The following is a 27702-nucleotide window of genomic DNA, read 5'->3' as shown; positions in this document are numbered from 1 at the left end:
CCGACGGATTGGCCTCCTTTTTCCGGGCACCCTGTATAAAAAATTACTTAATAAAAATAATGAAATTTGGTATGGTGGCTTATCTCACCTTTAGTCTGATACAGTTTTTCTGTAAAACATACAGGTCAGCCAATATTTTGAAAAAATCATTATATATATGGGTTTTTCTTTGGCTAGCTTTGCGATGCACCACCCAGTATAAAATAACCTAGTAGTTTTTTTTTAACCTAATTTAGCACTGATAATAGTTACCTTGGGTGGTCCTAAGTATGACCTCTTGAGGTTCGCCATTAGGTCCCTGTAGCCTGAGAGAGATGGCGCCCTCACCGTCCAACTGAACGCTGAGTATGCCTAGGGCGCGCAATTGTGGCGCCCCCTGCTGCGCGAGCTGTCTGAGACGCGACGCCGCCTCGCGCGGCACCGACAGCGTCACGCGCACCGAGTTCCACGGCTCCAGCTTGCGGACTTTCACCGGGACGCCCAACAAACCATTCAACCTATAAAGAATTATTTATTAATCTTAAATAAATAGTTTCTTCATGGTTATATCAGTTACAGTAACATAATTTAAAATTGTCATCAAATCAAGTTACAGACAACTTACTGTTATATCCGGGACAGTTAACAGTATCTAGTATATTAAATTTTGTTGTTTTTTTTTTGGTATTAATACACAACCTGTGTTTACACAAATAACAATAAAATTAAATTGAATAAGTACAAGTATGCAAAATCTTTTATCTCTTATTCCATTTTAAGAGACTTATGTAGAAAGGAATAGTATTTACATTTTACACATGTTTCTGAAATATTCTGAACATTTATTTCAGTTTTTAGGATACAAACAGAATGACAAAATCAAAAAATAGTATCCTGATTTTACAACTTTAAACTATTATATAATCTACAAAACAACACACAACCTCAAACAATTCTAGCAACTTCCATTTAAGATTATTTTTAGTAACTAAAATCTTTGCCAAAAAAACAATCCTTACTAAGGAAGCATTCTGATGATAATTAGTTCTGCAACAAGGAATATAGAAGCAACTCTTTGTTTAGTGAAAGTTAGTGAAACAGTACACTAAAATAAACCTTACTGAGAAGAGCCGGAGAGTTAGAGAGACTATCTACAAACTTGAATATCCGAAATAGTGCGTCTCTTTCCAATTCTCGGATTTTAAAATGTGAATGAGCATCAGAGTTATTATGATTCTCAATGAGAAAGTAAGTAATCTAATAAATAAATCTCAAAAAACGAGGCTATCTTTTTAAACCATCGATAATATTCGCATATCTATGAAGCCAAATGATTGAGTCAAGCTTGAGTCTACTAAACACAAAAATAATAGAGAGTTATCATGGTCTTATGATTATAAAAGTCAGCATACTGTAATTTGATATTTACAGCAAAATTATAGTACAGAACATTTGTCAAAGTTGATTCTCATCACCAAACTAGATTAGGGAGTCCACAGCTTGATAAGACTCATGATTCAGCACAGAGCTGATTCTGAGAAATATTTTTAGATCATCAGCACAGCAAAGGAAAAATAAGACTCAAATAAGATTTTGATATTATTGATGTAAATTATTAAGTTGGGAACCCTGAGTGAATACAGGAGAGGATAACAATCCTTCAGAACAAAAGCCCAGTAGGGCAATAAGCATAGATTTGTAAATAAGACTTAAATCATATGAGTCAATCATGATAGTATGAAAAATAGGTCCAACGCCTTGCTAATTAAATGCTATGCTAAATTAAATATACCTGCTGAAATTAGTCAAAAAGACTAATATATAATTTGCGAACATTCAATTAAATTTAGAAATTAAATTAAAATAAAGATTTCTTTTCTGAACCACACTGCTCCAGCCAAATATTTTTAAAATTGAAAATATGTGGAGAGAATAACAGTTTTATCAAAGTGCACTGTTTGCTAATAGGTCTATAATTTTTAATATTATTTTTCAGTTCACTTATATGTATTGGAATTATAGCATTTTCAGTAAAAAAAGACCGATTAATCAAGAAAGTACAGCCGAACACGAAATCATTTGTCTTTTGATTTTCCCACACATCTCACCTGGATTTCTACCATTGAATCCTCGTTTTGAGACCAACATTTTTTATTATTATGTGGATTATATATTAGATTAGATATATATGAATGGTAATCAGTATTAATGCATTGTCTAGTTTATGATTAAAGAAATTTAAAGTTTCAATATTGCTTTATTTAGCCACTTTCTTTTAAGTGAGAAGAGAAACATTCAAATACATTAAACAAATTTGTTACAAAACACCAAATCCATCAACTTAGAATTTGCTTTAACCACATTATTGAATTGCATAAGGTCAGCTTCAGAAAAAGATTAAATGGTTCAAATTAGCTGTTAGCCAATTTACAATTGAATAGTTGAATCTCCCCAAATCATCACTAGGCAGTCATTATCTTTTTGTAGACTTGAGCTTCGTTTCGTTAAGAAATAAGTATAGTTAATATTCTCGTTACGCGGTAACTAAACACCAGACAAATAAAGTTTAAATTTACTAATAGTGAAGAGAACCCACACATCCTCTGCACCACTCTCAAAACTGTTAAGAGCCCCTAGATTAAAGTTATTTTTGACTGCTATAAAGACACCACCACCACTCGTTCAATTTCGTTCCTCTCTCGTTCAATCCTTGAATATTTTGAACATTAATGGCCAATCAGGAGGGCATTTTTAAATGTATCTTTAGATATTAGTTATTGATAAACAAAATTTTATGAACACAGCAGTCACAGATCCCTAAGAATTTCCTTGTTTAAAAATCTAATTACATTTAATTTTATCTGCTGGAGGATTTTACAACATCTAACATAATGAAATAATTAGTACCACTCCTAGTTTGTGCCAAGCTGTAGAAATCAAGTCTTATATTCTACATTGTCAGGTATGGTGTTCATGGAGAGCAGTGTAATATGAAAATGTTGATTTAATTTCTTGTAGGCAATGAAATATACATATTATAGACACCAAAAATGTGAGCACCCACAAATTCCTAAGGTTCTGGCAACAGCAATACCCCAGCCCAACACATACATAACTCTTTTGTAGTTGAAAAATTTTGCCTGCATGGCATAAGTGATATGCAGTTATAAGCAAAAGTAGGTGAACAAATTTAGAGACAAATTTTAAAGACAAATTTTAGATTAGTTTTCCAGCTCAACTGACCAGGTCCAAGTATATCCCAACAAACTTTACTTGTAAGTCACATCTAAGTGGGTACTCATCATATCTGAAAGTAAAGTTCCTGTTTTGTGTCTTGGAAATCTTGTAATAACTGAATAGTATCAGGTTTAAAATTGCACAGATCATTAATACTTAAAAAGAGAAGTGGATCTCTGAGGAACAAAATGCAACATACTGAGTTCTGTTGAATAGTTAAGATTGTATCAAGATGGTACTCTTAGAGTTAATATTGTGGTATCCTAGTTTCTTAATTAATATGTGTTGAGACAAAATCAAAGCTTTCAGGTAATCATAAAAAGAAGCACATGAATCAAGATCAGTCTCCATTTGATATCGGATAGAATGGGCACAAAAAGAGAAGTGGATCTCTGAGGAACAAAATGCAACATACTGAGTTCTGTTGAATAGTTAAGATTGTATCAAGATGGTACTCTTAGAGTTAATATTGTGGTATCCTAGTTTCTTAATTAATATGTGTTGTGAGACAAAATCAAAGCTTTCAGGTAATCATAAAAAGAAGCACATGAATCAAGATCAGTCTCCATTTGATATCGGATAGAATGGGCACAAGGGATATGGGGTAATAGTTATAGTTCATCAGCTGCTCCCTTGTTTTCAAAATTTATTCATTATAATTTCAATGATACTCATTTAGAACAGTTTTTACAGTCCTGTTTGATGAAAAGTGACTAAAGAAACAGTGACATGATTAAAACCATTCTAAAACAATTATATTTAAAAAAAATATATGTTTTTGATTTTTTTTTTTGTTAAAGTAGATATGTCTTAAACTAGTCTGTAGTTTTCAATAACAGATTTATTATCAATTTTAGTAGTTTAGTCAGAATATGCTTTGTTGTTATATAACAAAAAAAATTGTCATGAAAAAAGCTAATACTAAAACTTAAATCCAGTCCAAACAAATAAAATGAGCCTTTAAAAGTTAAAAACAATACTAAAGTGCAGTTTAGCAACAAAATGCTAATTAGACTCGACATTATACAAAGAGTAGTAGCATTAGTCAAAAAAAAGAATAAAATAATAGAAAAAAGCACTAGACAGTAATATTACAGCTGTTAAGTGAAAATCTTCAAAACGCCACTAACAGTAAAAAAGAATCTTCAAAATCTGTAATAAAAAGTAATATGCCTTCAAAAAAAGGTTTTGAACCCTTTGCTTACAACTAAATTGGGAAAATAATGAATAAATATTTAATGTTTTTTTTTAGTCATATGGAAAATTGCAGTGGTTAGACTGTTTCCTAAGGCAGAGCTGTTGGTATTGGACATGATTAATGACTTTGTTGCATCTAGACACATATTACCTACAATTCGGTCCAGTTTCAGACCTTTCCATAGTACATCAACAGCACTTAGCAAGGTTACCAAAGACATCTCGAAGAACAGGGATGGCTCACTTATTTCCTGTCTTGTACTGCTAGACAAATCATGAGATACTGTTTGCTAAGCTGCTTATTGTGGGTTCTCTGCTCGGGTCTGTAAGTAGTTTTTGACAGATCTCATGTTTAGTAACCAAGTTGTGGAGATGGATGAAATGCATCAGATCAGATTGTCAATCGCTTTTTGACGAACATGGGGTTCCATTCTTCGTCCATTTCTTTATATTATTTACACATCAGATCTGCCATCACAGATTCACTCAGGCTCATGTGAACAGAGAACTTTTGAGCATGGTTTGTTGTTTATTGCAAGCCAATTTTTATTTCTTTAACTTTTCCTGCCTGTCTCAGTCTTCCAGAAACATACCACATAAGACAATGACAAAATAAAACTCTTTAGTAAAATAGCAGAGATTTCCCCAATTATAAATTGGAGAAAACTCATCTGGACCTCAATTAAATCAAATTTTGTATTCTATTAAAAAGATTTAATAAACTGACATAACGGCTGTAAAGATTAATAGGTTTATCGCTTTTGCTGTTAATTTATAAAAAACAGAACAAATAAAAAAATTAGGTATTTTATGGTTCTCCTAGGTAAGACAAGAAACATAAAATATTATGTAAAATATAAGACTTATGAACTCTTTTAAAGGTCAAGTTGTTCACCCAGCAGTGCTCCAGAAGGTCAATGCCAGTGAAGCCACATATAAGGCTCAAGGCTGAGATATTAACTAATTCTTATTGATTTATTTACCTATTAAAACTATTGCCTTTTAAACATTTCCACTATTGAATTAATCATACATATATGATGTATTTATCATGTTTACTTCCAATTAATCCACATCAGTCAAAAATATTAAATATAGTTACACTGTACCTAGAAAGATAAACAGCTAGATATACAAAAACATGCAATATCATTTAACATATCCTGTTCAATGGGGATTTCTTTATACATAATTAATATACAATTAATAATTTAATTCATTTATATTTAGATGTCTTGGTCACTTTAATACTTATTCATTACTTAACAATCAATGTGTTATTCCAATTCCAATGTCTTTTAGGGCAGGGTAGGTATTACCCACCAACTGCCTGATTGATATCAACTGAATATTTAAGGACAGTTTATAGTGACACTGAACCTGGAGAATGTTAATTATTTTGAAGCTACTACACAAAAAAAACTGATAAAAAATTTGAATATTCTAGAATCCTTGAATATTTACCCTAAAGACAATAAATATTGGCAATGAAAGTGACAAAATCAGATTTAAGAGATAACTCTAGTTGGCAACATGACAAAAAGGACTATACAGAACTTGACGGAACTGGTTATTTCCCTTGGATGTTGGATCGAAGACTACAAAATGCTGTCATTAAATGTGATAATATCAGATTTAAGAGATGTGAAGTTGGGTTGACAATTCTGGAAGGATTCTGGTACAACTTGCCTACAAGGAAGAGTTAGTAAGAGAAACAACAGAAGAATCATCAACATTTATAGGGTTTATGTTACACAGTGAAATCAAGGATGTACAGAAAGATGTAAATAATGAAGCCCTAAATGTTTCATTGTAAGACTACAGAGAATCTTTAGAATATCCCCTGAAAGAAGCATAACATTTTAAGTCTATTTTAGACCTATAAAATTAAAATGACTATTAAGAGGTACACTTAGATCTTGTGAAATTTACTTCATAGAAATATTACATATTAATAAATTTAACAGCAATAATAAACCCTATGCCTATTGTGAGTTTTATTGCTTATAAACCAAAAACGGACAGAACGGATTGTGTATCTATATATTTATTGGATCATTTTATATGCAACATCCAACAGATAAAAATAGAGATACTTTCCATAAATATAGGTTTCCATGTCGAAATTAAATAGAAGAGGCCAAAAACAGGCCAATAATAAATATATACAATCCAAATCTAATAAACCTAAAGCCATGTGGGATATAGTGAACTGCCACATGGGGGAAATCAGGAATGAATCCTTATGAAATTTAAGCCTTACTGATTTCAACACATTTTTTTTTAGATAAGAGCACACAACATTATATAAAAATTACTACCAGCTAAAAAAAAATTTTCTTCCCATTTACAAAATATAAACACACAGTTTTTATTTTCTTTTTTCTCAAGTTCAGAAATTCAAGTTCGTGATGCCATAATGGGGTTAAAAAACTCAGAAAGGTGTGATAGTTACAGCATGAATGTTTCTATACTTAAGAGAAAAGCCTACTTACGTAATTAAGAGAAACTTAAGTAATTAAGAGCAACCAATACTGTTCATTTTTAACAAATCTCTAGGTACTGGTACTTATCCCACTCTCTGGAAGAGAAGTTTTCTAAAACCCAATTTTAAATCTGGTAGTAGTAATGAAATTTCCAATTATCGGGCTGTGTGTAACCAATCTGAGTTGCCAAAGCTGCTTGACTGCCTGGTCAGTGATAGGATTGCCTGGAGTTTTAAATCTTTATTTAATCCTGAGCAATTTGGATTTATAAAAGGCAGATCTACTGATGCTAATTTGGTGCTGTATGTCAACTACCTCTACCACTGCTTGGAGAAGGGACTTCAGGTTGACTCTCTATATACAGATTTTTCCAAGGCTTTTGATAGGGTTAACCATGGGGTACTCTTGCAGAAGCTTAGGGCTTTAGGTATTGTGGGGCCTCTTCTTCAGTGGATTTTGGGATTCATCAGAGGTAGAACCCAGATTGTTAATCTTGGAGGTACATGTTCCTCTGAAATCACATCCCTTTGCGATGCTGTGCTCCCTTGAAAATAGTTAGTTACTCTCTTTTCTTACTTGTTAAGTTACTTTCTTGATTTATTTCCTTTGGTTTATTTTTGTGTCAAAATGAAGTTTTCAAAGAAAGAACGGCTAGATGTATAGTTTTGTTATGCAAGAGCATTTCACAATGTAAATGATGTACTTCAAATATACACAAATCTGTATCCAGAAAGACGAATCCCAAGTTTTAGACTATTTGCCAGGCTAGAAAGCAATTTGCGCCAATATACTTTTCTTTTAAGAACCCACAAAGAAAACGCAAAAAAAGACTGGAATTTCAAAAATTTCCGCCAAAAAAATATTGGGTTTTAGGTAATCTAAGGCGTGACCCTAACTTATTAAAAAACATTTTGTGGAGCGACGAGAGTCGATTTTGAAATAATGGTTATGCGTAATGGTTATTTGGAATTTTTTAATTTGGTTGGTTTAACAGAAATATCCTCTATCATTGGACTCAGGGAAATCAAAATTTTAATCGAGAAAGGGATTTCCAAGAGAGGTTAGGCATAAATGTTTGGCTGGGAATACTCGACACACAACTAGATGGACCATTTTTTTCAGTAAACATTTAACTTAATCTTTTGAATAATATCCCTCTTGATGTGATAAGAAACCTAGAATATTTTCAACATGATGGTGCACTTGCACATCGAAATCGGCGTTGTACAAGGTTTCTGAACAATTTTAAACCACATCCTTGGATTCGTAATAACGATCCTATAAATTGGCTCGCAAGATCGCCTGATAGAACACCAATGGATTTTTACATATGGGGTTTTATTAAGGACCAGGTTTATCAAACTATACGCCTCAAAATTTAGAGGACCTAAGTTTAAAAATAGAAGCGTGCAATTTTTCCGCATATGTTAAGGAACATTCAAAGGAAAATTGTATCCAATGCGCGACAATGCTTACAAAATAATGGTGGTCATCTTGAACATATAGATTAATAACAATTTAGTTCATAATTATTGTTGATTAAATAAATTGATGACAGGTAAGCAAATTGTACACTTTTTAAATGTTATTTAAAAAACCAAGTCATTTTATGTCTAAAATGGAATTATTATTAATATTACAACTTTTATATTATTTACAGCGTTTATAAATAACAACCAAAAAGATAAAATTTTTACTGTATAAATAAGTAATTAATTTACAATTTTAAAAAAATCAGGTCTGCCTGCATTAATGAAAAATTTCTGATGATGGTTATTAATATCAAAATGTTGGAAAACATATGAATGAGATACATCATTTTAAAGGGAATAAAAATTGCTTTTAGACTAAGTTATAAGAAACGCAGATCCGTATTTAAAAAAAAAAAAAAAAAACTTTCAGGTTTATCAAAATAAACTTTAGATTTTAGACAACCCCATAGATAAAAATCCAATGGGGTTAAATCTGGCGACCTTGCTGGCCGTTCAAGAAAACTTCCCCTTCCAATCCATCTATTCGCGAATAGAGTAAAGCGGCGCCATCCTGTTGGAACCAAATCGAATTTGCCGGTATAAATCGGTTTTCACCATTTGGATAAAGTGCAATTAAACTAGGTACTGATTTTGAAGCAACTCTAAATATTTTTCAGAGGTAAGTGCGCCCTCAATAAAATAGGGACACATTGTCTGTGACTTTCCATACTCCAGTGTGGATTTTCTGGTGCCCAATAACAAAAATTTTACCTATTTACAAAACCATTTAAAAAACGACTTGCCTCGTCGAAAAAAACAATTAATTTATATAAAAATTGTGGGTTTGCATTACATTTATTCAAAAAAAAACTCACGCAAAACTCTATTCTGCAGATGTGATCATTTTCAATAAGCTCCTGAATTAAATTCCATTTATTCCTATGCAAATATTTTAGAACACATGATTTACTAACCGACTGATCAGCAACTTGTGGAGTTGATTTATGTGGATTTTCTTGTAAATTGAGCAAAATATCTAATTGTCTGTTTTCTGGAAGCGTGGGACGGTCCAGGTCATATTTGTCTCTAACACGACCAAAATCTCTAAACTTTTTTTTATTTTGCTTACTACCGAACGTGTAATAAGCCTCTCCGGGTACTTGTTTAATTATGATTGATAATTAATTGTTTAACAGATCGCAAACTTCGGTCTGTGTTCGAGTCTTGTCAAAATTTCAATTCTTTGTTTTTCAGTTAAACCCATACTTTTAAACTTTACAACTGCACTTGACATTTATGTAAAGTAATACATACTGTTTCCATGCGATTAAATGGTTACAACAATCAAATATACCTGTTAAAAAACTATGAAAAAACATGTCTGAATATGCTCAAATGACCCAAGCAGTTGCAAATTTATTAATAATGTTAGTGTTAGGTATAAGACATAGTATACAAAATATACTTAAAATTCTATGCAGAATTCAAAAATGGAATAAAAAATAGGTGTTTCCATTTAAAAAATTGAAGTTGATGGTCATTGCTTATTTCTGGTTTACCATATATGAATGCATCATCAAAAAAATCGCGACAAAAAATAAAAATCGCCGTGTCCGAGCGTTTTTTTCGAACACATCTCTGAATTTTAAATGAATTTGGCCAACCTGCGCTCCTGCAATCTGTCCTCACTGTATGTAACAGATTCAACACGACATTTCAAGTTATCATAATGTTAATTTGTCATTTTTAGTAATACCCTGTGTAAATGTGTTCAATCAAAATCAATACCAGTTCCTGATACTAACCTATCAACGACTTTCTGAAATTGACGGGGAAACTCTGGGTGTCCAAGAGTCCCCTCACAAGTGATTATAGTTGAGACGTCTGACTCGGACGAGTGATGGCCACTATCGGGGGCCATTTAGTTACGCGAATAGTAAGGCGCCTTGTCGCGCCGAAAGTCGGGGGCGCCTCGAGCGGGCGCGCTCACACAAGGTACAGTGGGGAGAGCCATCCAGAGTTTGAAGTTATTTAGCCTAAAAACAAGAAATTCAATGTTTTATTAATGAAGATATATCAGAAAAAAACATTTAAACCATCCAGATTGCATCTGTCAGACTACAGCATTTGTTATACAAGCCTTTTGCTATTCTTTATTACAGAAATAAATAAGATATTTTTTATTAGCTTAATCCTCTACATCCAATGTATATCTTGCTTCCTAGAAACAATGTTCTCAAGCAGCTTTTTTCCATGTTACCATAGGATGACAATATTTTCTCCTTGTCATTCCCTAGGGTCTCTGGTAGTACCATAAAGACCTAGTTAAAATACGAAGACATAGTTAAAAATGCTATATTATTCAGCAGGTCATAAACAAAGCTACTTATAAACTACACTTAACTGCTAGTACTTAAAACATTCGGTGCGAATTTTAGGAATTTATTGTAATCAAAATAAGACTTTTTTTCCTTATAAACCTGTATCCTAAAATGCATCTCCTCTATAATAATAATAATATCCTTTACTTGCCAACAAAATCGTATACAGGACGACAAAGCAACGTCATACAAAGGAGAATCTAGCTCCCATAGGATACATTGATTTTTCTTATCTAGAATTCATAGAGGCAGTAGCCAATAACAAAATTTAAAATAAATATTCTAAACATCTTACATAAGTTACAATGATTATCTAAAAGTAAAATTATAAAAACATTTAATCTGCAACCAGTGGTAAACAGCTTTTTTAAACTGGACTATAGATTCAACACTTCTAATATCAGCAGGTACCATTCTATAAGCCCTAATGGCCATATAATGAGAACCCCTTTCATAGTAGGCTGAATTATCCAATGGAATATGCAGATCGTTTCTAAGTCGTGTAATCATAGTCACATCCTCAGCATATATTGCCCTATTCTCAACAAACAAATTATTGTGTTTTTTCACAAATAACCCCAAGGAAGAAAAGTATAAGGAGGGAGTGGTGAGTATTTTTAGTCTGCTGAAGTAAGGTCTACAGGAAGTTCTGTAGGTCAGAGCCAATAAACAACGACTGATACGTTTTTGCATTCTAAATATATCTAGAGCTCCTCTTGCTGATCCTTAGAAACAGATACCATATTGTAAGATCAACTGTACCTGTCTGAAATCAAATAGGTGAAGAGATACCTTAAATACTACATCCCTTAATTTTCTAATTAATCTGCACAAACTAGATAATCTGGAATAAAGGTTTATAATATGTTTCTCCCAATTTAAATTGGGGTCAATGTGTATTCCTAAGAATTTAATACTATCGGCTACAGGGATTGACTGCCCTCCAAATCACACAGGTAGAGCTTCAACAGTGGTCTTCGAAAAATTAATCAACCCTATTTTACTAGAGTTCAAACAGAACTTACTGTCCAGACACCAGGTCCTCATGTGCTCTACTGCAGTTGAGCAGCCCCGTGAAAGAGCTACCATTGTCTTCCTCAAAACTATAACTGATGTGCCGTCCGAAAATTGACAAACCATATCAGAAGAGAACAGCTCAGGCAAACCATTGACTTATAATAGGAAGAGCACAGGTCCCAAGATTGAGCCTCTTCCAATAACTTGGGAGTGGGAAAACATTGGTGAGCCAGAATATGTCACACAAACTATTTGTTCTCTATGATCTAGGTATGAACTAAATAACAAAAGAATATAACAAAGTCCGCGGGGTAGGACTGCATGTATCTTTGCATATTTCAAGAACTGTTATAAATAAATCGTTTTCTAGAGGACATTTTCCAGACTTCCTAAAAAAGGCTATAATCATACTGTTTACACAAAGGTGGGGATGCTTCAGGTTCTTCAAACTCCAATTTCTCTTCTTCCGACATTGGCTAAATTTATAGGAAAACTCGTCAAGGTTAGAGTCATTGGTTTTTTAAATAGGAACAATGTACTGATTTCAAATCAATTTGGCTTTCGAGAACACATGGGGACGGATGACGCTGTTTTCCCTGTTATTACATCCCTAAGTTTTTTAAACACTACAACTCTTATTAATCATTTCTACAAAGTTTATTAATCATTTCTTCAGTATTAGATTGTTTTGACAGATTATTGCTCATAGATAAGTAGAATATTTTACAAGAATGAAGAACCCCATATAAAATTTGGGCATCAAAAGCCCTGTCTTATTTAAATTCCAACCTTTAAGGGAAATTTAATAAATATTCTTGACTCCACAATTCTTTTTATTATGTCAGTAATTCAAAGTCAACGTATATTGCAAAGAGGCAATTACTTATTTCTTCTGGGTAACTGTTGAGGTGGATATGTACTATATTTCTTCTTGAGCAATTACTGACTTAAAAGGGTTCCATTGATTTGGGAGATAATTGCAGACAGGTAAGGGCACTATAACCAGTTATTCAGCAAAACGAGTCACATATGGACTGTCTCTACTAGATTCATTAGAAAACCCATTTTTTTTCAAATATCCAATAGGTCATTAGACAAGGAGAGTTATGTTAAAAATTGATTAGGAGAATCCCAATCACACCTATTCTCTATCCGATAAGAGAGAATGAAAACATTCTGATTTTAAAATTGCTATAAAGGACCAGAAGAGTGTGTTTCAACTTTTATTACTTAGCTCCTAAGGCTTTTTTAAATCAGGAATTAAAGTGTCATTACATTAAATAAAACCCATTGTGTTGTTCTGACATTTCCTAGAGTGTGCAATTTCATTTTCAAAATAACAATTGGAAGAACTGATTACCCCTCAAATGATGATGTTTTTTTTCAGATGACAAAAATATATAAGAAATAATGAAATCCTTATACACAGATCTTATATCTACTAACTGTACATGCCTGTATTATATATAATTATTATTATTATTATATATAACTGTATATATAATTTTATTTTATTTTAAATTAGTTTCTCGTTTTTATTCCTTTAATGTACAATCTATTGGCTTTGTCTACAACTTCTATGTTTATATTGACAATAAAGCATTTTTGAGTTTGAATTTGAGTTTATAAAAAAGTAAGGTTAACCTAAATAAAAACAAATAATGCTTCATAAAGTAATAAAAAATAGTAAAGTAATTTTTTTCTCTAAATAAAAAAACTATACTGTGATTAATTTAATTTATCAATGTTGTTTCATTTGCTCAGAAAAGCTTTGAATTTAATAATTTAAAATTGGTTGTTAGTGTTAAGTTTGAAGAATAAATTTTATTTTGGGTGGGTATGTTGTTTATACATTGCTATATTTGCAATTCCAATTTAAGGTTTATTTGAATAAAGCATACCCTTTTTATGCAATTTATTTAAATCAACACTAAATCATCAAAATTGATGTATACCTTCATACTGATTATAGATACCTTTCAGGTTTTTTATGTGTTTTCTCCTGATAACCAAGTAGTTTACTTAATTTATCTATTAATTTTGAAGGAACAATTACAAGAAGAACTTATTAAAAAAAAACTTAATATGAATATTAGTTTAAGAATATTTAACTTTTTTTAAATATTAAATTAACTCAATTATTGTACAGTGGGTAAAGACTTTTTATAAATTAATTTAGAATTTACAAGTTATAAAAAAAGGAATGGTTAGGTTAAGTTACATCTAATTAAATAATAAAATATTTTTCTAACCTAAAGATATCAAATACCAAAAATTTGTTAGTTTTGAGTAAATTATGCAGGTGCATGAAATCATTTCAAGCTGACTTGAACATCAATCATTGAATAAACAATAAATAAATAAATAAACAATAAATTATTACATAAAAGGTAACATTCACATAATGTGTTCTTCCATGCTACCTGAAAAATTCAGTATTAGTGGGCAGTTTCAATATGATACTACTTTATACTAAACTTGTTTCTTAAAATTACTTAACATTACAATAAAGGTATATGTGAATCTAACAGACAGAAAAGTGTTGTACTTCTTCTCGAAAGTGAAAAGTGAGCATGATCTTATTAAGTTGTATACTTCAGAGTTTAATAAAAATACACCACCCTGATAGGCAAATGAGTTTTTAAAACCTTCAGTTCTATGCACAAGTATTAGAACCTATCAGTAAGTATGTGCTCTTGTTAGCATTCAAAATCATCCCATGCTGTCTTGACCATTTAAATATTGACTTTGAGTCCTCATTAATTTGCTGCATACATTGACATGCATTATGAGAAGGAAATCCGGATAGCAGCTGTGTGTCATCTGCATAAAGATTTACAGAACAAAACCAAATCTGCTCTGGAAGATTGCTAGTGTAGAAGCTAAATAATAAAGGTCCGAGGATACTACTCTGGGGCACTCCATAACCAGTGACAACAGGTTCAGATCTTGCTCCATCCAGTTCAACAATCTGTATCCTCAGTTGAAGATAACTTTGGAACCATTTGCAAACACTCACTGAAAAACCAAAGAAGCTCATTTTAGCCAACAGCATCTCAAGATTTATAAGGTCAAAGGCCTTGACTGAAATCAACAGTACCAGGCAAGAAACACAAGAGGAGTCCATATTGGTTGATATCTCGGAAGCTACTTTTGTCAGGGCTGTGGCTGTTCCATGATTTTTCCGAAAAACCAGACTGTACTAAGGGTATAATTTCATGCATATTTACAAATTCAAGCAACATATCCAACACTATTAATTCAAACATTTTGGCAAAGATGGGTAAAAGAGAAATTGGTCTTAGCTCTGAAAGATTTTCAATTCTATTTTGCTTTGGTAGGGGCTTGATAATAGAAGTTTTTCATATTTGTGGAAGTTCCCCTTTGTGTAGAGATAAATTAAATACCTTTGTCAGAAATGGAGCAATAAGCTCAATGTTAAAAAGAACAAGATTATAACTTATTTGGTCAATACCCATACCTTTTGATTTTATTCTTTTAAATGGCATGTATATATCATATTCTGAGATGTCTTAAAAACAATTTCAGCATTATTAAGCTTTTCCAGCCTTGCATCCCGATAGAAATTCAGTAGCAAATTGAAGAGTGGTTGAGCTAAATGATCTAAGTGCCAAAATATAAATTTTCGTTTTTTTTCTCTCAATATATTCTATGTGCCACCGCCAATATCCTACTATGAGATTTAAGTGCCAATTTCACCCTAGGGCTTGCAAACGAAGTCCAAAGATGGGGCCACCTCTATGTCCGGTATCATATTCTTTGCTAATTGATCTGGCTGGATTCTTTGCTAAGTGCCGGTATGCAGGTCGATATTCTTGGTTGGTTTGTCGTTAGATTCGATTGTTATTGTCTGTGTATTTATATGTTAAAGTAATTACAATGAACTCTATTGAGTTTGGCGATAATACAAATACGAAATCAAGAAGAAAAAAACAGAGTGATGAAAATTGAGTGGAAAATCTTATGTTACACAAAAATCAAAGCTGGCAAAAACATGGAAAAGCCGTTCCCAAAAATGATGTTTTATTTTTATTATACGAGATTTTTAACGATATTTCGCTTGAAATTTTAGACCGCTCGCGGCGCGGCCCGATAGTCAAATCTTTGCAGCCGATAGTTACATTACCCTGAGATTTTTTTAATTTCAGTTCACCTGTAAATGTAAATTTAGCTGTAGGAATGTGACTGATGTGATTAATATGAAAGTTAAGCTTTTCGATCTATACCATGGCCTTAAACTCAATGAGCAAGGCAGCTATCTCATGGGATTATTGCAAGTTTTACCAGTCCAACTACGCCGCTATGGTACCTACGATGATTCAGCAGAAAGCAGACGACAATGTACCATAGCTTTTGCTGTTCCAAATGGGCAAGGTAACGTAAAAAGGGTACGTAAAAAAACGTTTTCGGAAATATTTGCTATCAGTCCGCAAAAGATTACCACGCTTGTTAGGCGTAAAAAGGAGGGGCATACAACCCTCAAGGATAAAGAGGAGGTTGTAAAAAATTCAAGTACACTCTTCATGATAGACTGATGGTAAAAGACCACATCAACAGCTTTCCGAGGGACGACTACAGCCGTTCAAAAAGTGAAAAAGAATATCTCAGTCCTGACCTTAATGTCTATAAGCTATTCAATGCTTTTAAAATAAAACATCCTGGTTGCACTATAACATACAAATTCTATAGAAGAGTTTTTATAAAGGATGTTCCAAATCTTTCTTTTAGAAGACCTAGAGTGGATACGTGCAAGACTTGTGATTTATTTTTTTTAAGAAGCAAGGACATAGACTTTAATGTATCAAGAAAAGCTAAAAACGAGCTGAAGTTGCATCATAGAAAAACAGATAAAGCTCTTAAGGTCATTCAAGAAGACAGTGCGAGTAGTACTCTTCCAGGTAGCGATACTTGTACCATTACCATGGATCTACAGAAAGTTTTTTCCCTACCAAAATTAACGCATAGTAGTATGTATTATAGCCGCCAGTTGTCATGCTACAATTTTGGAATACATGTGCAAGATACATCAGATGGGATAATGTGCATCTGGCATGAAGGACTGTCGGGCCGAGGTGGCAACCAAATGGTTTCATGTCTTCTACAAGCCTTGAACACAGGTCAGCTTTCAACTTATAAGCGAAAACTATGTATATGGCGTGACAACTGCGCAGGGCAATTAAAAAACTGAATGTTCATTTTCTTATACATTTTATTAGTAGCCAATGGACATTTTGACACCGTCGACCATAAATTTTTAGTTTCCGGCCATAGTTTTTCGTCTTCAGATAGAGATTTTACCCTTATCGAGAAACAAGCAAAACGTTCTAAGCTTCAGACAGTAAACGATGTCAAAACGGCAATTGCGGCTGCTAGACCTTCCAGGCCATACAGACTCTTAGATATGGGTGAATGTACTTTTTTTGATTTTGATAAACTATCATCAAAACTTATAAATACAACTAAACTAGGCATTACACAAGCGTCCTGGTTACGTGTGACAAAAGAAGAGCCCAGCATAGTATTGTACAAGAAAAATTTCAGTGACTTAAAGGAAAGTAAGAAAAAAGACCTTCGCGCAATGCTAAAGTACATTGATCAGGACAATAGGGCATTTTTTATCACTATTTTAGATTTTTAATAATTTGTTATTTTTGTGGACTTAGATCATTTCTGTTATTTCTTTACTTATTTTGCTTTACGAAGTTTCTTTGATATCTTACCACAGAACATTTGTTTTAGTTTATCTCTGTGTTTGTTAATAAAGCCAACTGTCCATAAAAAAATTACATTTGTTTTCCTTATTTGTCAAGTTTTCTTTGATTTCTGGCAATTTTTAATTTTGGCACTTAGATCACTTAGCTTGACCACTCTTCAATTATCTATCAGTGTGGCCAACCAGTATACATCTGCAAAAGCGTCACTCATTTCATTGGCATCTTTCAAATGAGTAGGTATTTCAGGTAGGTAATTATGTGATTTATAAAAAAGATAAATTTTATGGGAGTACTTTTAAAATTTATATCAAGGAAAAGTTAAAATGGACATAGATGCTTCATTTGAACCCTGTCAACTTCACCCCTTAAGGTGGTTGATGTAATATGGATTGGCAACACTCCAGCAAAGTATTAAAGCACATTTCAGTAAGTCCACTGTATATGAGCAAAACTTCATTATCTAATTGTAATACAACTATTGCTCAATATCAATAAAAAAATAATGTTTATCTATGCACTATCATAATACTCAATAATCTAAGTTTGATTTCTTAACTTGACTGATATATCATGTGATTACATTTAGAAGCATTAAGCTTTATTTCATTATAATGACACCACCCTACCAACTCATTCAAGTTGAGCTTAATTATCTGAAAACTGAAATATTATTACTACAGGTGTTTTCCATTACTCAAATATCAATAAGAAATTTCTGTGGCACTTAAGATGATAAAGAGATATCAGTAAAAAAATTTTTTTTTCCAAAAAACCAGCAGCAACTATTCTGAGAGTATACTCCGACAAATCAAACATTGATTTTAACAAAGTCTCAAGATGATTAGTTACATATATTAATTTGTTTTCATAGAGTTTTTCACAAAGCAGGAAGGACAGAAAATGTTCCTTTTAGATTACCTACAGGATCACTCGCAAGGGTTAAAGTCAATGAACAATCTCTGGGACCAGAAAGTATCAGAGTGCATGTTCCTCAGACCTCTGTACTAGGACCAGTTCTCTTCTTGATTTTTGTTAATGATCTCTCCTTTGAAAACCAAATAGTGAATTTTGTGCTGATGAAATTGCATTTACATTCAGGAATACTATAGTGAGTGCAAGAACATCACCACATACATCGTTTTTTCTGCCAAATTTCTTGGTAATCTCTTAGATAAGACTGTAATGTGAGTTGCTTATGGAAAATGTATGCAGGAGGCTTGAAGTGGTATGTTGGTTTTACAAAAGTTGTGTGGATTTGTTTATGATGCCACCCTCATGACAGCTTACTTTTGGATATTTTATAATATTTTGGCCTATGATGTGCATGTGTAGTGGAAGGTTTACTGATTTGCGTTTGTATGTGCTAGGGAGGACTCTTGAGTGCTAAAGCTGGATATACTTAACTTTTCCTTCATTATTTACATACTAGAAAATCTTCCTTATGTCAGACAACATAATTAATAACAACAAATTCTCTTAGACATCAGGATATATATGAATACATCACACAGAATAAATGCTAATTTCTCCCAATGTATTCTTGCTTGGAAAAATGCCAGAAAATACCCAAAGAATTGCAGCTAGATGGTTCAACAAGTTGCTTGTTTTAAATAAAGAAAAGCCTGTAAATTCACTTTTATATTATGTCCAGAAATTTTTGTTGCACTCTACCTAAGTTAAAAAACTCTAAAAAAGACTTAAATAGATCAGACACATTTGAAACTATTCCACCTAGTTCATCTGACATTAAAAATCATCAATATGTCTTCTACCCTGAAGTAAAGTTGATAATTATACCTTCTATTTTCATGATTCAATCTGGAAAAAAATTCAGATAAAAAAGTTCAACACAGTGAAGAATCAAACTGCATGTTATATGAATATTATGATATTCAGATATTATGTCTAAATAGAAACAAAAATAGCACATCTATGACAAGTGCTCTTTTATGGGTTTTTTAGAACATTAAGCTAAATTGCATTATTATAAATAAAAATTCAAAATTGTGTAACATTTTCTTCATTAAAACTAAAATGATTTAAATCACACTAGCCTACAATTATTTCTAAATTTCTTTGTAAATTATGAAAATCCTAAAATCAGCACAGGTCCCAAATTGGAACCTTGAGGAAGCCCAGTGGTGGTAGTAAAAACATTAGAACCCTTGACTTCAACATATTGATGTGTGTTATTTAAATATGAGATAAGCAATTTAATTAAAATATTTGTCACATTTACATGAACTTTTATTAAAAGCATTGTGTAAATATTGGTGAAGGGTTATTAAGTTAGTTACAGTTGATTTCTTCCTTAAAAACAAATTTATATTTAAATATTATGCTATATGCCTCTTGATCATAAATTGATCAACCAAGATAATTTCAAAAACCTTAGACATAATTGTTGAAAATACTAACAGGTCAAAAATTTATCACTTCATTCCTGTCCTTTAATTAATATTTAACTGACCTTACTTGTCAACCAAGACAAGGATGGATTAAAGTTTGTAAACAGAGATTGACAATATGCAAAAATGGCTTTACCAAGAAATACCTCATCCTGACACAATAGTATGTCAGTACATTTCCTTGCATCTACATCTATCAATGTTTAGTTAGTAACATTGTTAATAACAGGTTAGAACTTATTCAGATATACACCATTACAACACCAGACATAGTAGAAACATTATCACAGACTCTCTACCACCAGACAAGGTTCTGACTACTACTAGTGTGTCCAGTTCTTTAATGTTATTCCAGTCCATATAACACATCTTAAAGCCAAGATATTTTTTAAGGAGATTAAATTATATCTGGTAAATGGTGCCTTTTATTCTTTTGAGGAATACCTACTTGGAAACTATGTTAATTTTGTTTGACTGATGATTCTAAATAATGTTCTTGTTGTGGTAAATTATTCTTTTAAGTGTTTGAGTATGGATTATCATTGATGCAGCTTTATCCAGGTGTTTATTTTTATGTTTTAGATTTCGGGGTTTGATCTGATGATTCTGTATGAAAGTTTATTTTCTTTACTTGTTCTGTTTGTTATATTTTATATGAATTGTGCTTAGATTTTGGTGTGTAATGATTTAAATTTCTGCTGTTTTATACTTCTTTTTATATTTATTTCTAGTCATTAGACTTACATTTTGACTTGTACAAACACAAACTGTGTAATATATTGATAAATATTTGATTTAACTTGATTGAAATAGATTTAATAATATTTAATTTTGATAGAAATTTTAAATGTATTTTAGATGTTTCTTTGGGTTCATAAATTGTTACTATTAATAATTTTAATAAATTCTTAGGTATACTTATTGACAGTAGATTAAAGTTCGAAGATCACATTGCGCAGCTCCATTCTAAGTTAGCATCTTGATGTTTTGCCATAAGAACAGTTAGAAGTAAGATCATTGGTACAATCACACTTATGCTTTGGGATTTGTTTTTAGGAACATGCATTTGCAAATTTATTTAACTACTTATCGTGCTGCAAAAGAGTGCTCTAAAACATTTATGTCTTCTTAAGTATCATGAATCTTGCAAAGCTCAGTTTATTATCCAGAAAATCTTGACTCTTCCTTCTTTATTTATACTGAAGACTCCAATCGGAAAATGTAAATAATATTTGGTCCACATATAATATAAATTTACCAATCCCTACATCTTCTTTAACCAAAAAATCAATTTTTATGAAAGTAAAAAAATATTTAACCATCTTCCATGGCCTCTTCATAAGACAGTTTCTTATATTTAAGTTATTTATAAGAGAGCTAACAAAGATGTTAGTTGTAAAAGGCTACTACACTATACAAGAATACTTCTTGAACCATATTTAAATTTTGAATTTGACTTTATTGATTTACTATAGGAGGTTCATATTTGGTGAAAAAAAAAAATTATTTAAGGTGGGTTTTACAGTATTGCAGGATGAATAATTACTACACAGATATTGACCAATTGTAATGACTACTATTTTAAATGTTTTTATTATGCTTTGTTATGTGATATTTAAACGTTTTATAAATTCTGATATTTTAATTTTATTGACCAATTTATTTTTTATGTGTTCCTATTTGTTTCTTTTAATGTCTGTTTGTTTACTCTATATTCTATATTATTATTTCTATGTTCTGTGAAAATAAAGCGTATTTGATTTGATTTGAATAGCAAAATTTGCTAGACTTTGCCATATTCTGTAATAATTTATTTAGTTTGATGATTTTTTTTTGTGGTTTTTTTTTTTAGTTTCCTTATTAATTAATTTTAAGTTGACGGGTTTGTCCCACTCTTGGCTTCTTTTGTCAGTAGCTAAAGAGTATTGGTTGTTGAAAATCATGGGACAGACCTCTTTGCCCAGAGAAGATGTAATTTAAAATATTATCTTTATTTTGTTTCGAGGAATGTATTGACTCTTTATGCCAAATAAATTACTTTTGATTTGATATTTTTTTTAATGTTTAATAAAGGTCGGATTTTTCTATTTACTTATTTTATTTGATAAAACAAAACAACTATATTGTGGAAACAAATTTGTATCATTTTTAGCATTCTGGTATTCCAGCTTCATTCTTATATCTTACAGATATAAAGCCAGAAATACTTTTGATCTGAATACATATTTCATTCAGCTTAAGTTTTATATTATTTGTTGTTATATATTGTTTGCAATAAAATTACACACATTTTGTGTTTTATTTCTTATAATATTAGGTGAGTTTTCTAAAAAGTGTTTTTGCAAGAAGGAAACATTCAAAAATCAATTCTAAAACTTATTAAGGTTATGACATGTTTCAATACAATTTAATACATTTGCAATTTTTTCAGAGGGTAATTGAGCCCTTAAAAAAGAAAAAAAATAAGCCAAAGTCACACTTACAGTACTTCCACATAGTGGATCTGATATTAAAAATCATTTCTTCTGCCCTCAAGCAATGTTGATAATTAGGTGCCTATTAATTGCATGGTATTCAAGGTCTCCCTTAAGGTTTACAAGATATAAATTTGCAAAAATTTTATTGTAAATTAACTGAAACTACCCCAACAAAGAGTTCCGTAACAAAACAACGAATGTGGAGCCTTTTAAAATGCATTTCGAACCAAACAAAACGAGGATTTTCGGCACTTCCGCCACTACACCAGCAGCAATGGGTCTCCCATTTGGAGCAATGCATTTTCCGTAAATGGGAATTTTCTCTGTTGGCGGGACGGTAAAAATCCGAAAATCAGCCGCAAACCGCGGAATCGGGCCGCGTCCCTCTGTTTTTACAACGAAAACCGATAAAATTCGAACCGATTATTGTGAAATAAAAAGCTGGATCTGATCGCAGCCATTTTGTAAACCTGACGGGGGAGTGTTATTCCATGTGTTCGAGACCGAATTTTCGTTATTTAGGGAGGCGCAGACCGCCGAAACGTGCATTTAAACAACATATTTTTTAATAAACTATCATTTTGTGGCGGTTCCACGTCTCCCGTTACACATATTAATTAAAATATCGCAGACAAATCAATTTGCTTACGGCAAAGAAACATTATATACCCCATTTTTAGTGACATACTTTTCACACTGTAACCGCTCTACCGTGCATAAAATCCTTTGGGGCACTGTATTAACTAAACTTAACACTCACTAATTACTAGAATTTCGTGTAAAAAGTCCGTAAAAACACACATAATATTGTTAAAAATAATTAAACGCTCTCAACAATAACAACTCGACGCCATAGAACTTGCGCGGACTAGGGTGCGCGTCGCGGACGGCCATTACGAAAAGTTTTGACGTATTTGACAGAGAAAGTGGCATCCGAGCCACGTGACCAACATAAGAAAACGAAACAACCCTAAACAGCTGATTGCTTCCATGTTGTCATGTTATTCTTCCATTAAAATCTTATTACTCAATAAGGCAGAAAAATACTTGAAAATGCAAAAGAAAACATGAGCGGGCGCAAGATACATTGAAGTGGTTATAAATTAAGTCAATTAAGGGGAGAAAAGCGTAGTTTACCTGCTGATCATTTACTATGTGACAACATAGTAAAATGTTTCCTCCTCAATAAAAAGAAACTGCTGAAAGCAAGTCTTACCTGCCATTCTCTGAGATTAAATAAATACTCCAAATGTACTACAGTTTAAATAAATTTATTAGAACAAATCTTTTCAAAGATTCGAAACATATTCGACACAGATTACAAGAGATTTCTAACTTAAAAGTAACTCCTACGCAAAGTCGATACTGGAATTGCTTAAAGGCTCCTTATTTTCTAGCAAGAGTCAAACAAACCCTTTGCCCTCATTTTCTCAAACTCCTTGTTGATGTCATAGTTTCTGGAAAAAGAAATAATGCTCAGTGCTTGAATAACTTTTGCATAAATAAAAAACTTACTTGTAAAACTCAGCATATAAAGCCTTCCTATTGTCATTAACAGCAACTTTAATACCGATGGCGACTACTGTGCATAAGACAACAGCAGAAGTCAAGTTCAATTTGATCTGCCTGGCAAGGAGACCCCGCAATTGTGGTTTGACTAATGTGCTTACTTTTCCAGACATATTAGCTGCGGATTAATTTCAAATTACTTTTTGAGGCTGTGTGTATAATGTATAGGGTATAGATATAGGGAAAATTTGAGGCAATTACGTAACGGATAATGATTATATTTTTAATGACACAGGGATCTGATATTTCGGTCGGTTTTTCATAGCAGTTTAAAAGTTTTAACTTACTTATAAATGCTACTGTACATTTTTATATTTGAAATCAGGTAAAACTTACTTGGGGAATCCAGAAAATTGATTTACTTTCTTGAAAATGCTTCGAGTATTTTCCTTTCCTGTGTAGTCCCCTGAGGTTACAGTACTGACATTGACATTAACGACAGGAGAGGCAATGACACTAATGACGGTCGTCATTAGTGTATAGCCATATTTTAGCGAGTAAGCGGTTTTAAGCGGCTTTAAGACATCTCATTCGAGCGATCAAGTCATGACGTCACCGTATAAGGCGCTTTAAGCGTTTGTTAGCGTGCTAACAATTAAGACATCCAAACCAAATAAAAATGCAGAAAATAATAAATTATCAAAAGACCGAATAGATTTGCAAAAAATAGAGTGAAGAACGTAAAGGTGCGGTTGAGCGGATATTTTTTTAAATTGATTTTTGATTAGTTTGGGTTTATTTCTGTGTGAAAAAAAATATGAGTGAGGTTATGTTTAAGCCAGTAACTTTTTTGTTTATTGTATTTCCTCTTGATCTGATCCTTAAAATGTATGAGATCAGATTTAGTTAAATAGTTTAGTATTTAGACTCAAAACGTTTTGAAAACTTAGACAAATGGGTGTTTTCATGGTTTAGGTCAGTCTCCAAAGCGAATGCAATACCGATGAAAGGTATAGGTAATATTTACTAATATTTAGACTGTCGGTATGTACCGTTATCAACTGTCAGTACTGAATTTACTGGACGTCGTTGCGATATTTATTTCAGTTTACTGATTCAGTACTGAATGACGTCATAAATGCGTCAGTGACGTCATTAATCTTTACTGGATTGACTGGGGATAAAAGCTACTGTAGGTACAGTAAAATAGTGGGGGAATGTCAAAACTGTCAGAAGTGTTATTGATGTTAGCTTTGTTTTGGTTCCGATTTTGGGATGATTCTAGAACTGCGCAGAACTCGTTGCGCCATAAAGTAAAATCCGGAATCGCTCCCGTTTCAATTCTGTATGGTATGGAACCCGAACGCTTGACGCACTGACAGTAAACAGCTGATTCTGATTGTTTATTTACTAAACACAACTTGTTTTGAAATTTTGAATATTGCTTATTGCTTTGGTTTTGGACCTTTTTAAAACTTTTTTAAACATTAGGACTGGAATAAAAATGTCAATAGATTTTAAAAAAATTAATAGATAGTTCGTAGGTTAAGTGAAATCTATCTACAAGAAAAACAATACACATTAACAAAGCATAAAAAATAACTTATTTACTTCTTCTTCTCAAATTTGGTGAAGTCGAGTAAAATTGTAAGGATATATTTTTTGCGCATGTGCGAACTGCCTAATTCTGAATTGATCCCTACTCTCGAGCAGGGATTTTTGGACGATTCTAGGACAATTCTGAACCGGTCCAAAAAAAACCAAAACACCAAACTTTCAATTCGGAGTCAATTCTAATTTAACCAAAACGCATAAAACAATCTGCGCATGTGCAAAACAATTCTAGGACGATTCTAACAGGAACCAAAACAAAGCTGTTGATTTCTTGAATCTTCTTGTTTACGTTGTGAGAATTATTTTCCAAGTTCAAAACATAAAAGCTTTGTTTTGGTTCCTATTAGAATCGTCCTAGAATTGTTTTGCACATGCGCAGATTGTTTTATGCGTTTTGGTTAAATTAGAATTGATTCCGAATTGAAAGTTTGGTGTTTTGGTTTTTTTTTTGGACCGGTTCAGAATTGTCCTAGAATCGTCCAAAAATCCCTGCTCGAGAGTAGGGATCAATTCAGAATCAGGCAGTTCGCACATGCGCAAAAAATATATCCTTACAATTTTACTCGACTTCACCAAATTTGAGAAGAAGAAGAAGAAGAAGAAGAAGAAGAAGAAGAAGAAGAAGAAGAAGAAGAAGAAGAAGAAGAAGAAGAAGAAGAAGTAAATAAGGTATTTTTTATGCTTTGTTAATGTTTATTGTTTTTCTTGTAGATAGATTTCACTTAACCTAAGAATTATCTATTGATTTTTTTTAATCTGTTGACATTTTTATTCCAGTCCTAATGTTTAAAAAAATATAAAGGTCCAAAACCAAAGCAATAAGCAATATTCAAAATTTCGAAACAAGTTGTGTTTAGTAAATAAATAATCAGAATCAGCTGTTTACTGTCAGCGCGTCAAGCGTTCGGGTTCCATACCATGCAGAATTGAAACGGGGGCGATTCCGGATTTTACTTTACGGCGCAACGAGTTCTGCGCAGTTCTAGAATTATCCCAAAATCGGAACCAAAACAAAGCTAAATTGTTCAAAATAAAAGCTATGGCTATGAATCCCAATAATGTAGCAGCCATGATAGTGGCAAACACCGTTTCCGTTTTATTATTAACTGATGACGAGGAAGACGAACTGGACCAAGAAGACTTTTATATTGCCCAATTACAGGCTTAAAAACAGGCCCATATTCGCGTTCCAAATTATTTGGAAAACGTGATAAACCTATATTCCGAAGAGGAATTTAGGATGCATTTCAGGTACCTAGGTACAAATTCAAAAGATAATATAGTATATTACATTACTAGTGAAGAAAGTGATATTTTTCACTCAAGTGTTGATGTTTTTGAAATTCACACGAGTGTATGAAATTTACTTTTTTCATGAGTAATGTAGGTATACACAATTTTTCCTAAGACCACAAATTTGCGCTCTTTAGCCCTTTAAATTTTTTAGAAAAATCGTAATTGTGCACATGCTGCACTGCAGAAAGTAAAAGGCACAAAAGTACATGTGTATTTTACTTTCTCACAGGAAAGGAAATATGTTTGTTCGAAAGTTTTAAAGGTTAGGTTTTATAGGTTATGTCGTGGTTGTGAAAACAGTGCTGAAAACTGTTCCTTTTTTGGAGCAAAACAGCACGCTGTATAAAATCGGAACGACAACTTACAGTAAAATCAGCACAGTACAATACTGTACTGACAGTTGAAAACGGTACATACCCTCTGACAGCTGTTAGACATGATGTCATTCGAGCGCAACAATAACCGATTCCAAGCAGTCTATCGGTGATTACCGTTCCTAAATGGTATTAACCAAACACGTCCAAGCGGTTATAGTTATAACCGCTTGAGATACGTGACGTCACCAATTAGCCCTTTATACGTCATCAATTTGGAACAGTAATTACCCACATCCGGAGCTGTTTTCTAAACGTCAAATGTCAAAGATATTGAAATAAGTGCGGGAAAAAATAAAAACAAACAACAAATTATTTCCTTTTTAAAATGACACAAAATTTATTATGGCTAATAAGTGTTCTTTTTTAATATTTATGTTTAAGAACTAATTACATATAATATTACTGGCGTCTGGGCTACTTAAAAATTAACAAAATAATGATAGTAACAGCTGACAAATTACGAAGTTATTTCAACCAAACACGTCCAAGCGGACACGATTGATTATGTTATAAAGGG

General features: G+C 32.4%; 1 protein-coding gene across 4 annotated transcripts in view; it reads right to left on the bottom strand.

The window, feature by feature from the left end:
- Positions 1–23274, bottom strand: part of LOC126750368 (uncharacterized) — a 90371-nt gene extending 67097 nt beyond the window's left edge. For 2 of the 4 annotated variants that reach the window (XM_050459965.1, XM_050459968.1), the window contains exons 1-3: positions 23078–23274; positions 10177–10407; positions 253–497 (exon numbers count right to left, since the gene is read on the bottom strand). In XM_050459965.1, the coding sequence (XP_050315922.1) occupies positions 253–497; positions 10177–10292 (361 nt within the window). In that variant the 5' untranslated portion in view covers positions 10293–10407; positions 23078–23274. Of the gene's footprint in view, positions 1–252; positions 498–10176; positions 10408–23038 lie in introns of all 4 variants that reach the window. The other 2 variants (XM_050459966.1, XM_050459967.1) reach the window with 2 other exon arrangements.
- Between the last annotated feature and the right edge of the window lie 4428 nt (positions 23275–27702).

The sequence above is a fragment of the Anthonomus grandis genome, chromosome 2, assembly GCF_022605725.1.
Source record: "Anthonomus grandis grandis chromosome 2, icAntGran1.3, whole genome shotgun sequence".
Taxonomy (NCBI): domain Eukaryota; kingdom Metazoa; phylum Arthropoda; class Insecta; order Coleoptera; family Curculionidae; genus Anthonomus; species Anthonomus grandis.
This window is presented reverse-complemented; position numbering and strand designations above follow the sequence as displayed.